General features: G+C 43.3%; 1 protein-coding gene across 3 annotated transcripts in view; it reads left to right on the top strand.

Annotated features, from left to right (window-relative positions):
- The window catches only part of SH3KBP1 (SH3 domain containing kinase binding protein 1), a 342,133-nt gene that overhangs the window by 266,577 nt on the left and 60,464 nt on the right, over positions 1-15,092 (top strand). For all 3 annotated transcript variants that reach the window (XM_055438217.2, XM_055438216.2, XM_055438219.2), the window contains one exon: positions 11,612-11,719. In XM_055438217.2, the coding sequence (XP_055294192.1) occupies positions 11,612-11,719 (108 nt within the window). The remainder of the gene's footprint in view (positions 1-11,611; positions 11,720-15,092) is intronic.

The raw sequence follows: 15,092 nt of genomic DNA, 5'->3' as shown, positions 1-15,092 counted from the left end.
TAGGCAAAAAAAGAGCCTAACCTAATCTGCTGCTGCTAAGTCACTTCAGTCGTGTCCGACTCTCTGTGACCCTATAGATGGAAGCCCACCCAGGCTCCCCCGTCCCTGGGATTCTCCAGGCAAGAACACTGGAGTGGGTTGACATTTCCTTTTCCATAACCTAATCTAACACATATTAACTCAAAATGAAGCACAGATCTGCATAGAAAACATAAGACATAAAAAAGTTATTTATGAAAACATAAGAGAAAGGACTTGTTAGGACACAAAAAGCATAATTCATGGAAGAAAAAAACTGATGCACTGGAGTTTGGCAAAATTACAGACTTTTGGTCTCCAAAGGTACCTTTGAGAGAATGTGATTAGTAGGTCTGTTTTTCCTCCAAGGTCATCTGAGCCTCAGTGTTTAGTAAATAATTGCTTGATACATAAATTGCCTGAATTTCAAAGAACTTGGTTTTGTTCTGAGTCTTCCTGGGAATATTCTTTGTAAGACAAGAGACCGTGAAGCTCCCATACCTGAGCTGTTTCATGCACCCCACCTCTGCCCTCCTGTGCCCCTTTCCCTCCAAGTGATAGACAAGTGTAGCTGTAGTCCACTGGTCGGGTCTGAACTCGGCTGAGTTGCCTGAGGACTGAGTTTGGACCTGGGAATTATATTTTTCACTCACTGCACAGGCCTAGAAGCTAAATTTTCTGTGTATAGAGAAAAGACTCCAAACAAAGTTTTATGCCAAGGAATAAGCTTTTTCTAAAAGAAAGTAAAGAAATGTACATTTGTCTTATAAAAAAAGGAAGATGGAAGGTAAGAATATACCATTAGCTGCTGCAGCTGGCTTGGGTGTTCTTGACCTTCATAATGATCATGACTATACCCTTCACTTCTTATTCCTTCCTGGTGCTTATTTGGAAAATGAAGATTCCTCCCCCCTCACCCTAACAGCCTTCTTTGTGTCTCTTAGGGGTGATGCAGGAGCTAAGAACATCTTAAAACATAATGAAATATGTTTTATAAATGCCAGTGTCTTTGTAATGAAGCAAAATGATTTTTTATTATACCTACTATCCTTTTAATGGAAGAAAAGCATGTATTTGTGTGCAGAATCAATATAGTTCTCTAAACATAAATGAAAGTGAAATTTTCTCTGTAGGATGCACAGCCTTGAGAGGTAAATTATGCCATTAGCCATAAGCTTTGGATGAGCTGAAGGCGCCATTAGAAATAGCTTCTAAAATTTAGCATCAAGTGGTCCTGTCAATGTAAATGACCTAACAAGTAGAAAATGAGAAGTTTCTATGAAAACACATTGCTATATAATTTCACATGCTTAATTATATTTAAATGGACAAAAAAATGCAAAAGTGCCACCTTGATGATCTGCATTTGATGTAATGCTAGTTCACATGCCCTTATATGTTATGTCTCTGATCGTTCTGAAAGCCAGAGTACAAGTAGCCAAGAAAGACCCTCTCTGCAAACATCCGCTTTTCACATGATTACTGATGTTTGAAGTAAAATTAAGAGGGTACAAAATCTTTCATTCTGCTAGGGGAAAAAAAGGACAAAAATATAAACATTTCTTACAACTTAGGATTGTATAGGCTGCAAATGAAATCAGTTGGCATTTCGTTCATATTTGTTGTAATTAACTATATAGCCACGTCCCACAGTTCCAGGAGACGCCCATTGTGAGTGATGACCCTGGAGTTGGGCCAGTATGGTAGCATCTGCTGGGTGCTGTTCTCTGAAGGGCTCTGTATAGAAGCATCTTTTTCTAGGAGGCAAACCATCTATGAGCCCAGAGGTGTTTGAGGCTTCTGCTCTGAGCTGTCTCCTGTAAAAGTCTCCCCTAATTCCTGTCTGTCTGCCTCTCATAATGCCTTTTCTTTCTGGGGACTGAGATTTGGTTTCAACTTTTCTCTTCTTTCTTAGTGAAATCTGGACTCAGCTGTTACTTCTGTCATATTTTCTCACCCCTGTGCTATGAGCGGGCTTTAGGAGTGAACTTCTCAGTTCTCCTGCGTGTATGCAAAGGGCCTTCGCTGGTGGAACCCCACCCTTTCCCGAGTTGATGGCCTCCAGCAATGTCAGGCCTCCAGCAGCATGTCATCAAAATATTAGCATTTTATAGATGTGCTATTACCTAGAAAAGATTGGGTGTCACTAACTTACTGTATATATTTAACTTTTCCATATAAAAATGGTTAACAGTGACTCGACTTTTCCTTAGGGAATATTCTACGTTCCTTGTTAGAGAAGAGTATATATGACAAGCAAAGGAAACTCCAGGATAATTAAAATCGCTATATGTGTCTTCATTTCAGAAATTCTTTCCCTAGACTTCTTTTATTTCCTTGAAATAGCTCAGACTTTTAAAGATACAGTTTAAAGTTCTATTCTATCTAGAATAAAATAAATTCACTCTGATTAAAGAAACAACATTTTCAAGTGAGAATATAACTTCTGGTTGCAGCAGTGATGGAGTAAAGGGTATATTAGATTTACCCTTCTGCCACTTTGGGCTTCCCAGGTGGCACTAGTGGTAAGGAACCCGCCCACCGATGCAGGAGACATAAGAGATGTGGGTTGGATCCCTGCGTCAGGAAGATCCCCTGGAGGAGGGCACAGCAATTCACTCCAGTATCCTTGCCTGGAGAATCCCATGGACAGAGGATCCTGATGGGCTACGTCCACAGGGTCACAAAGAGTCGGACATGGCTGAAGCGCCTTAGCATCCCTGCCTGCCCCCCACAGACAACTTTAAACTTGGACAAAATACATGAATCAGCTGTTTTGAGGCATCGGGCAGTACACAGCACAAGGATGTGATCTTTCAGAGAAACAAAGCATGGAGTTCCATGTAACCCCTGGCTTTTTGCCTGGGAAAAGAAAGAAAAATTGTGCTAAGTCTAAATTGGGGCTTCCCTGGTGGCTAGGCATAAAGAATCCACCTGCCATTGCAGGAGACATAAGAGCACAGGTTGGATTCCTGGGTCAGGAAGATCCCCTGGAAGATGAAATGGCAACCCACTCCAGTATTCTTGCCTGGGAAATCCCATGGACTGAGGAGCCTGGAGGACTGCAGTCCACGGAGTCACAAAAGTCTCAGACACAACTTAGCAACTAAACAACAACAGCAACAACTTTCTAAGTTGCAGCACAGGGCACGGGAGCACAAACAGCAGAAGACTCATCGGATAGAGGAAAGAGAGATTGTAACTGTTTGTAACTCACAACTGCTGAGGTGGATGAAATTTTCAGGGCAGGGAATTGCAGAAGATCGAGCTGAGCAAAGAGCGAGCTCTGGAAGTTTATACATAGGAGTCCCTTGAATCTTTGGCCATACACTAAGCGTGCATCAGTAGGGCAAGAGTCCACCAGGCCCAGCAGAAAATAAGTGTGGGAGGGGAGGTGTGGGTGGGCTGTGAGATGAGTGGATACCCTAGAGATGATCAGTAATTGGAGATGTTGGCATTCTGGCCAAGCAGACTAGGAAAACTTCATTGAACACACTTGACATCCAATTGACAACTCAAAAAGTCAGTCACAGGAATAGCGCTACCCGTGTTGTTGTTGAATTGCTAAGTTGTGTCTGACTCTTTTGCAACCCTATGGACTGTAGCCCACTAGGCTCCTCTGTCCATGGAGTTCTGCAAGCAAGAATACTGGAGTATTCATGACCACGAACCTATGCACAATATGAACTATCATTTATTTTTGGTCACGCCAAGAATGTACAACATTTATTTTAATAAACTAAGACATTTTTAAAAAAGAAAAGAATATTGGGTTGGGTTTCCATTTCCTTCTCCAGGGAATCTTCCCCACCTAGGGATCAAACCTGTGTCTTCTGCTTGGCAGGTAGATTCTTTACCTCTGAGTCACTGGGAAGCCCAGTGCTACACTAGACCCACCCTGAATGAAGGCTAAAACTAAGCCTTGACAGGTCAAGCTGATTTGCAAATAACATGCCCACCATAATGAAACTCCACACTCTTGCAGGGAAGACAACAAAATCCAGTCCTTTGATAACATAGTGTACAGTGCATGGTTGTTGAGATTATACAGTCACAAATGACCAGATGTAAGAAGAAACACAAAAATGTGAGGTATGGTATGGGTAGCTTATAAAGGGCATGCAGTTATTTCTGAATACAATTTTCAGGCATCAGGACTTGCTTTAATTAATATTGACATGACTAAAAGGGAGCTTGATTAATGCTGTTTGTGTGTTATTCATCCAATTTTTTGTTACCGGTCATACAATATGTAAAACGAAAAGGTTATAAGTATAGCAAAGCCTGTAAGTTATTGCCCAATAAAAAGTCAGGATTTTTTCTTTTAGAAGTAGACAATCTCTTTGAGGTCACTACTTCCCAGTATCATAAAACAGTGAATGACTGCCTAAGCCTCAGCCATCCCAGGATGTGAACACTTGAAATGTGACATCTTCTTTAGTGGGCTTGTCCCTGGAATGGTCTCCTTGACTTCCCTCATCAACTATGCTCTGCTGGGCATTTCTTCTGACACTGAGATAGACCATGGTTCTCTTTTTTCCTGTTACCTCATAGACTGTGATGTTGATGAGTCTGCTGGAGTAACTGACTTAGGGGATGTTGGAAATACTGAGCAGAAATCCCAGCCATGCAGAATAATTGCATCTCTTGAGACAGTGTTAACAAGCTGAGGCAGAACGAAGTGCTCCTGGGCTTTGGCTTCCATGCAGTGTCCTTTCAGCAGCCCCCCTGAAGCTCCATGCAGAGGCGTTCATTAATAAATATTAAACAGCACTTTTCATACTGCTGGTGGGGTGCTGAGAGTGTGAGACCCCCTCGAGGCACTCAGAGGCTCACTTGACAGCCACACTGAAATCGCACAACACTCACTTTCTCCTCTAATGATGCTTCAGTCATCAGAGAAGGTCATGAAAAACTGGATAATTTCTGGGAAATCAGTACTAGGGAGTGTAGGGACAGCTGACCACCAGGTGAGCACTTTTCTTTTTCAAGAGGACCAGCTGGTGAAACCATCATTTTGAAGTTTGCTGGGGTGCCATAAGAGCAAACTATGTCTGAACTGTGCACTCCTGTCCAAATTCACATAGGCCATGTGCAGTGTCTTAGAAAACGTGACCTCTCTTTGAAAGGTACTTTTTAAATTGTTACAGTTATGAACAAATAATGAATTCAGTGCAGATCACCAGGTAAGCCTGATTATATGAATGAAGCTTTCTTGTGTAGTTAATCTGGACCTTCCTCTTCCTTGTTCAACTTGACTTCACTTGGGACGTTTGCAAATTGTGAGAAGTGGAATAGTAGTCTGAGGAGATTGGGCCGTCCATCAGTTTATCCATTCAGCTGACATGTGCTCATCATCAGTATTTGCCAGGCATTGTGCTAGGTGTTTGGTGAATACAGAGTATAAAAATAAGATTCTTTGTTTCTATGAAGCTTCCCATTTTTGAGAACTTTGTTACTCAGAGTTATCATCCAGTAGCATTGACATCACTTGGGAACCTGTTAAAATGCTGAATCTCTGACCAGCCCCAGACTTATTGAATCCAAATTGTCATCTTTACACGATCCACACAAGGACAGTATACACATTTGAGAAGCCTTAGTCTAAATCATTGACTCTGACTGCACATTGGAAGGACTTAGGGACCTTTAAAAGGCACTGATTTCTCAGTCTCAACCCCCACCCCCAGGATTTATAGTTTAATTGGTGTGGGGTATAGCCCTGAGTGATTCTAAATGTGCAGCCAGCTTAAAGAAACACTGCTCTAAGAGGTTGCTTTGCGCTCTGAACCAAATGGAGCCCCACGTGAGGTTGCAGCCAGGTTTTACAGTTTACAAGCCAGGTGGCAAGTTGGTCTTTTTTATTTTTATTTATTTATTTTTTTACTTTACAATATTGTATTGGTTTTGCCATACATTGACATGAATCCGCCCCGGGTGTACATGTGTTCCCCATCCTGAACCCCTCTCCCACCTCCCTCCCCATCCCATCCCTCTGGGTCATCCCAGTGCACCAGCCCCGAGCATCCTGTATCATGCATCGAACCTGGACTGGTGATTCGTTTCACATATGATAATATACATGTTTCAGTGCCATTCTCCCAATCACCCCACTCTCACCCTCTCCCACAGAGTCCAAAAGACTGTTCTATACATCTGTGTCTCTTTTGCTGTCTCGTATATAGGGTTATCGTTAGTCTTTTTTGAATATTTGAAGTTCTTACACGAGACAGACAGAGCAGGGCTCACTGGTGACTCCTGCCTCCAGCTTGGGTGTCAGAGAGCATCTCTAAGCTGGTCCCGAGCCCGAGAGCTGTGTGCAGTGCTGGAGTGCTTCCATGTTCCCCAGGGCCCCTCTGGCAGGGTGGAGCGGACTAAAGCCTGTCATGGAGGGCCGGGTCAGTCTCCCTCCTCAGACACACTCTGGGGCCTTAGCCTCCCTCCGAGTGTGTGAGCTGCTGCCAGGGAGTTTCACTGGAAGATGATGCTGAGTTGCGTGACAGATGTATTATATACTTAATCAAGACAGTTTCCCTCGAGGTCTCTGGAACCACCCCCCTAGAATCACAATAATGACAACAACCACCAGCAGCAGTTCAGCAGTTGCGTTGCTCTTTACACTTCAGACATCTTCTGTATATCAAGGAACTGAGACCCAGAGTCTTTATCACGAGAGGACGACTGAAGTATCTGATGGCCCCAGTTCACTGTCTTCCTCCTCTCTCTGAGATACCTTGGCTCATGAGATAGATACAGTGCAGAGCATAGGTTGGGGTACAGCACACCTAAGGCTCTGTTTATTCATTCCTTAAAAGGAAACATATCATTTGTATTTTACAAGGAAAAATATATTTTACTCTAATATCTGCCTGGGGATGAGGCATACAGAAACCATTTTGAGGACTTAAATCATAGAAGAGTGAACATCCTATGTCAGAATATAATTCTTTCCATGCTCTTTGATTCTTGATAAGGGTCAAGGTCTACTTTCCTCTGCTTGCATGTGAATAGATCTTATTTCTAGTCATCATTGTTCTGGAAACTTTGATCTATAATACATGTAGATCTTTTACTCTTTCCCACTGCAAACTTCCACCTCATTTAAAGACCATCCCTTTACCTGCATACACTGCCCTTTCCTCATCCTTATTGAAATCTCAAAATTCACTAGGGTAGCCTAGTCTTGGGTTATACCTGTGGTGTAATTATTAATAGTGTCCTATGTTTGGAAGTAAATTATATGGTCACTGTAAAATCTTCCAGTATTTTAACAGCACTGCCTCTCTCCTTAGTGGACAGCTACTGCCTCATCGTTCTGCCTTCATCCACCTCCTGCCATCCTCCTGGGGGACATTTAACTCCACCCTGATGATGTTCTGGCCTCACAAGTCATTGATTGTCCATTCTGCCCCCATCACTCATGAGTGCCATCTTGCCTCACCCCTCACATCACTCTTCAGTAGAGGCTGGTTGGAACTTCCTGGGAAGCAAGCATTGCATTCATTCTAAGGGCCAGTTCTTGAATGTTCTCTTCCATGACCCCAGCTTCCTACCTTCCCGTTTCCCTTCTTTCACCCTTGGTGATCCCACCCTTGACCTTTCTCATGACCTTGATTCTTGCCCTTGTCCTCTCCTTCGAGTAGAGGATGAGGTTTCTCTCTCTGTCTGGTTTCTCTTGGCCCCCCTTGTTGTTGCTAATCCAGCCTAGCACTGCTGCCTGTGTTTCAGTGCCATCTTAATTGACCATGCCTGCCTCTTTCACTTGGCTCTGAGCTTGAGAGCCCCATAAGGTCATGATGACTTTCTTTCCCCGCTGAATTCCTCTCCTGTCCTGCATTTTTTAGGTCCTAATTAAATAAATTGAATTCGCTGCTATTTTACACTTCTGAAAGCAGAGCCCTCAGACAAATAATTCTCTCTTTATCTCTGCCACCAAAAGCCTCATTCTTCTGTCTGGTTTGTTGAAGAGGACTTATTTTCACTTCTCAATTTGCTGTCAGAATTTTTCCTGTTTCCCTTAAATTAGCTTCTATTGCTAGGGGAAAAAAAAGTCTCAGTTCTCTAAATCTCACTCCCACTGCAGGCATCTTGACCCTGTGGCTATTTTCTGTCCTGCAGCAGATGCCCTTTTCATTTTTCTTAGTATTCTAAGTCATGCTGTCAGTTTTATTTTTTCAGTGTACCTTGAACCTTGTGTTTGTTCTTATACTGGTCAGAATGATTAGACACACTGTGTTCCACCTTCGTGCTTCCCCTCTCGTACCTTGAATTAAACAGTGATTAGCAATATTCATGTTTTCCTTAAAAAGCAGAACCCAGAGGAGCCATCTGAGCTATTCATCACTGATGGGAGGTATAATAAATATACTGTCATATGCACTGTTTTTCCCTGTAGGCGTGCGTAAGTTCTGGAGTTATTCTGAATATGCTTTTGCTTATTAAAATGTTCTTTATTGTTTTTCTGGCATACAAAATCGAAAGCTTCATGACAGTGGTTCTTGGGTTACTGATTGCATAAGACTAATGGGAAGCATGAATTTGCACCATTTAGAAAGTTAAAAAAAGCCTTCAAAAGAAAGACAGCACTAAACAATATTTGAATGCCTTTTAGAGACCTAAGTATCAGATGATCTGAAATGAACATGGAGAAAAATTCAGCCCTCATATAAGCAAACCCTTCACACATGAAAAGATCTAAGATTATTGGAAAAGCTGTTAATGATTCTTTTCTCTTTGGCACCAGAGCTAGTGGTTGATACAGTTATCAGAAAAAGGACCTTGTATGTTATGTGAGCGCTAGTGTGCATGTGTGTGTTTCACACACATCTCTAAGCTCCCCGGAGTTAGGGATCATGTTCTTTTGCATGTTTAATGTTTGGTACCTACAGAATGAACTGACATATTTTATATGTAACAGTTGTTTGTTAATTGGAATATCATGAAATGCAAATTAACACAGTTCTGAGTGTTAGAGAAAAGATAAAAGCTTTCATTATAGTCACTTTCCTACAGGTGAGTTTCAAGCTGGGTTTTGAAGATGACAAGAACTTGTCCAGAAAAAACAAGAGAAAAAAATATATCCCAGGCATTTTCTCAGAAACAGAGGCTCTGGATTGAAAGACTTAATTTTTAAGGATTAGGAGTAAAGAATTTCCACCCCTGCTCCTTCATAAGTTTTCCTGATACTGTTGAGGACATAATGGTTTCTCAGAGATGGAAGAAACTCACAACCCATCAGATTCTGCTTCCACAACCCCTGTTCATGAATCCATTTTTTCGGGACTGATGCTAGATTGCTCAGGGAGTGATGTGACATGGAGCAGGACCAAAGCACTTAGCTAGGCTTCACATTGTCATTTTCCAAGAAAGATAAGCATTCTTTCAGATTGTAAGTTTTTTGAACCTTGTTTTGTTCTGAGTAAATCTGCACTTGATGCTTCAGGAGTCTTTGTCTAAGGATGTTGCTTGGGACTAGAATTTATAGGGTGATGTAGGACCCACTTCCCAAACCTATGTTCTCTTCTAAAGAGTCAGTCTAGCCTTGTAACAGTTACCCGTGTGGGAAGAGGCGATGGTGAGCATTTACTTCTCACCTGAGGTGGGCTCTGCCTTAACTTACATAGAATCCTCACAGCTTGGGGCAGATAGAGACTGTCTTGTCCTGCAATGATCCTAGTCTTGGACTGAGGGAGATCACAGAACTCGGGGTTAGAAAGAGCCTTCATTGATTCCAGAAATACTCATTATATGTGGCATTGGGCTGGGAGTATGATGGTGAAAGATTCAGCTGTGTTTCTCTCTTTTCTGGACTGGATGCTCTGGCAAGGCACACATGAGTCACATAAGCCAGGGCCTCCAAGGGCTCAGTGCCAGGCCCGAGGCCAGCTGCACATCTGCTGCTTGAGCCTGCCTGAGCCCTCCCCCAGCCCCACCGCTATCGTGAAGAACCACGAGTGTGTCTCTATGGGCCCTGAGCAGGAATTCCTCGCTTTTTCGAGCATTTATTTTAAAAGCATTTTTTTCTGGGGGAAAGCCTTTGCCCATTTGGGTTTTTAGCTGGAAGCTGTCAATCACAGTCTGAGAATTGGGTTTTTACTCAACGACATGTGCTTGACAATGGTGCGTATGTTGTACATACACAGGGAAGGATTAAATGCCCAAGTGAGGAAATTGACAACAGGCCAGTAGGTCTTGGATTGGGGTGGGAAAAGTGGAATTGGACCCAGAGAACAAATACGAGATTTATTATTGAACTAGAGAAAATCAAACTTCCCACCCATTGAGGATGGGGAAACTGCAGGTGGGTCTTTGGCATGAGCTGTGGGGTCATTAGGCTCAGGATAGAAGCTTGTGAAGGCTACGCTATGCTCTGTCCCCAGGACTTGGCACAGAGTAGGTACTCCATTGTTCGACAAGTGTATGAACATAATAGGGGTTATTCCAAGAGAAGCAGGTTCGATCTGGAAGAATGAATAGATTTCTTCTTTCATTTAGTGAGCAAACACTAAGCTCTGGAGGGTGGGGAGAAGGGCTTTTCATGATGACAACTGTGCCCCCCCTCTTCACGAAGAGGAGAAGGTGCATTAATGAGCTCGCACAGAGTGGGATTTTTCTCCCGCTTGGCTGACTGTCACCCAGCCCTTCTTAATTTCAGCTAGCTTTGTGACAGGCTAATCAAAGAGAACATTAGTGTGTGTGATGTTTTCTAACCCACATTTGCAGTTAATGAAATAATTTCATTGTGTTAAAATTAAAATGGAGAAAATATATTTTCTTTTATTTTTAAGAGGGGAAGAAAAGATCTTATTGCTCTCAGTCGGTTCAGTCACTCAGTCGTGTCTGACTCTCTGCGATCCTACGGACTGCAGGTCGCCAAGCCTCCCTGTCCATCGCCAACTCCCAGTTTACTCGAACTCATGTCCATCGAGTCAGTGATGTCATCCAGCCATCTCATCCTCTGTCATCCCCTTCTCCTCCCACCTTCAGTCTTTCCCAGCATCAGGGTCTTTTCCACTGAGTCAGTTCTTCGCATCAGGTGGCCAGAGTACTGGAGTTTCAGCTTCAGCATCAGTCCTTCCAGTGAATATTCAGGACTGATTTCCTTTAGGATGGACTGGTTGGATCTCCTTGCAGTCTAAGGGACTCTCAAGCATCTTCTCCAACACCACAGTTCAAAAGCATCAATTCTTCAGCGCTCAGCTTTCCTTATGGTCCAACTCTCACATCTATACATGACCACTGGAAAAACCATAGCTTTGACTAGATGGACCTTTGTTGGTAAAGTAATGTCTCTGCTTTTTAATGTGCTATCTAGGTTGGTCATAATTTTCTTCCAAGGAGCAAGCATCTTTTAATTTCATGGCTGCAGTCACCATCTGCAGGGCCTCTAAAAGCTGCACTGGGTTTCAAGTCCCAGCTGGCAGCTCTAGGACACTGGAACTTTTGTCCTCCCATCCAACTTTGGGATTTGTGCTGTTGAGTTTTAGGAACCATTGGCTGCCTCAAGGAAAGCACTTCCATTTCTCTAAAAGAGGTGTCAGAGCTCTCTGTGAGGCGCTTGCCCCCTTTCTCACTCTGCTCTCCTGTTTCCTAGGACTGCATCGATGTGGGCTGGTGGGAAGGAGAGCTGAACGGCAGACGAGGAGTGTTTCCTGACAACTTCGTCAAGTTACTGCCACCTGACTTTGAGAAGGAGGGAAACGTAAGTCTCTGCGGCTCGGCTCTCAGTGCACCGCCTGCTGTCAGAGTTGCGGCCTCCATGATGGGCTGGGGGTGCGGGGTGAGGACATCTGTTGTTGAAGAGCCCGGCATTTTAGTTTGATGGACCGGCTGCCCCATACCTGGTGTGTGTAAACAAGTCTGTTAGCTTCCACAAACCCCGGTTTCCTCATCAGAGAGCCTTCTTCTAGGGTCATTGTGTGACTAGACAAGATGATGTATGCAAAGCACTTGGTTTGGTACCTGGAGCATTTAAACAACCACATAAATGACAGAAACCATTGGGAGCTCCATTGGTAAGTGGATGACCTGTATCCTGCGTAGTGTGTCCTTGGGTGGTGAAGTGACTAATGTTGTGGAAATGGCTGAAAAGCACATTGTGAAGCTGAGGATGCAGGATGAGGCCTACCGATCTTCCCAACTCTGTGTATGTGTGTACACATATTTGGCCAGGTATACACATGTGTGGGCTCCTTAGTGGCTCAGTAGTAAAGAACCCACCTGCCAATGCAGGGGGCATGGGTTCGACCCCTGGGTTGGGAAGATACTCTGGAGTAGGAAATGGCTATCAGCTCCAGTATTCTTGCCTGGGAAATTCCATGGACAGAGGAGCCTGGTGGGCTACAGTTCATGGGTCACAAAGAGTCGGACATGACCTAGCAACTAAACAACAACAAATGCACACGCGTGCCCATTTTGTGTGTGTGTATCCCTCTGATCTGTGCTTTCTCTTTCTTTGTGAGAGCCCATTTTGACAATGCTGTGGTTTAGATGAGCCAGTCCATCTTTGTTTGCCTCGCAGCAAGCATGTTGTTTCTCTAATGATACTCTAACAGAAAATGTTGAAAAGTTAGAAGCACTTTACATTCTCAGAGGAGTGTAAAGAGGAATTCTACAGTGATTTGGTCTCTTTGGTCTTTGCCAAGCTGTTCTTCAGCTCAGAGCTCTCGACTCAGGCTTTCTCATGCCTCTGCCCACTTTTCTGGCCTGTGCTCTCTTCATGCCCATGAGGGCTCTATTACTGGACCATAAACTGTGACCCATCACATTCCCGTGGGATTGACGTTCGGGAAAGGTGGCTGCAATACTAGTGGGTTGATCACCAAGGATACTGAACAGCGTTGGTGGCGTCCTCACTGCTTAGATGGGTGGATGTGATTGTTCAAGGGGCCAGATGGTGTTTGTACCTGCCAAGATTATGGCCTGTAGATTGGTTTGAATAAATGGCTACACCTTTTAGGCTTTTTGAGAGCTGTCTTTCTTGTTTAGCTGAAGGATGCTTGGTTCCACATTTGTATTCTCTCTGGGAATTAAGTTTGAGGTTCAGAGAATTCTGCTTCCCAGAGATCTTTGAGACACTGCTGGTCTGGGGACCACACTTTGTCAGCCTTACCTGGAGCTTGTTAGAAATGCTTGAACCTCACCCTAGACCTGTGCATCAGAACCCACGTTTTATCAAGATCCTCAGGTGATCTGTTTCCACATTACGATTTGGGAAGCTCTGGTGTAGATTCAGGTGTCTATCTAAGTGATGCGAACCCCACCTTCTAGTTTCGAACCATATTTTAGGAGGGGAACAAATTCATAGAACAGAGAAGGGTTCACCATTCAGTAGGCATCTGCCACCAAGAAAAATCATTTGAGCCATTTTTATTGATAATGGTTGTAGTGGTGGGTTATTGGCTAACAGAATTCATCCCTGAGAAAAAAAAAGACACTAGTCCTTGGTAATATCTGTATAGTAAATGTTTAAAACTCTAAGACACAGGAAGGAGGTTTGGCAGACATTTATAGAACATGGTTGTGACTCTAGCCTGCAGCATTGAATAGACTTGAACTTGAATCCTGGCCCTGTCACTTAATTGTTCTGTTCAAGATCAACTCATTGACTGTGTCCTCAGTATCTCTGGATTCTGCATCTGTGGATTCAATCAACCTTGGGTCGAAAATACTAAACAGTAAATTTCAGGAAGTTCCTAAAAGTAAAGCTTGGATGTCTTGAATTTGCTGTGTAGTGACAATTATATACCTAGCATTTACAACCATTTATATAGCGTTGACTTTGTATTAGATATTATAAGTAATGTAGAGATGACTTAAAGTGTAGGGGAGGATGTGCATAGGTTATATGCAAATACTCTCCCATTTTAGATGAGGCACTTGGACATCTGTGGATTTTTGCTCTCTGCAGGGTTCCTGGAACCAATCTCCCATGAATACTGAGTGACAACTGTGTTCTCATCTATTAAATTGCAGGAATAATCATACCGACCTTATTAAATTGTTGAGAAGATTAACCAAAATGACACATATGAATTCCTTAGCACAACGCCTGGTCCTTTGCGAATGCCCCATACATATTAACTATTCCAGTCTTTGTAATTACTGTTAGCACAAGTGTGAGAAGACTCCAGCTAAAAGTGTTAACAGTGGTAGAAATCTGACTCCAGTTCAGCACATCAGCACAGAGTTAGCTTGGTGTCTTGGTGAACTTCCCTGGGGATCCCAATGCATCTAAGAACTTTGATGAATAGCCTTTAAAAAGAAATCTAGTGCCTTATGTATGTGTAGAGACAAGGGAGTACAGGATGGCATAATCTTCATGCCCTTTGCATATTTGGTGGGCATCTGCTGTCTGGAAGTGATGTTTTATGTTTATTCATTCATCTTCTCTGTATCTATTGGGTTCCTTCCTTGGACAGGCCGCCATACTGGTTGATGGAAGTGAAGAAGACTCACATGGCCACTGTCCTTGTGAGCTTAGAGTTGGGTAGCAGGGGACCACCCAGACTACCTGTTTGAGCCTGATAAAGGGTGTTCACATCCAAAGCATTTGGATGCCAAGGCCTCCATGGTGACACCTCTCCCTCTGGCTAAAGGATCTTAGCAAGCTCACCATCCTACCAGACTTTTGCCACCTTCTTGATTCTGGCTGAAGTAGTATGGTTTTGAAATGCTGAGGTAAAATCTGGATAATTATTTTAACAAATGGACAAAGCCTGTGGTTACCTACCTTGTAGCACCCTGCCTTCTAGTCCCCAATCATATTTTATGGGGTAATAAATTCGCTCAAGTGAGAGTCCATGGCATACTTTTCTAGAAGCGCTGCTCTGTTACATAAAGTATTGCAGGAGGACTCCTGCTGAGAGAGTGAAGTTGTCAGTGATGAGTGGACTCGTCTTGGCTTCCTCACTGAGGCATGCATGCTCCTGGGGGCCCATGGGCATCTTTCCCACTCCAGACAGGCAGCCATCATCTCTCTGATAGGTCTTTTACCTTTGTTCCTAAGAAGCAGAAAACTCAATTTTAGGGAAACAATAGTTATACATGTCAGACAAAGTAATACCTACAGCTGA

Source organism: Moschus berezovskii, chromosome X, assembly GCF_049115385.1.
Source record: "Moschus berezovskii isolate FMDL1 chromosome X, NW_MosBer_1.0, whole genome shotgun sequence".
Lineage (NCBI taxonomy): Eukaryota > Metazoa > Chordata > Mammalia > Artiodactyla > Moschidae > Moschus > Moschus berezovskii.
The sequence above is the reverse complement of the archived record's forward strand: the minus strand, read 5'-3'. Positions and strand labels throughout refer to the sequence as shown.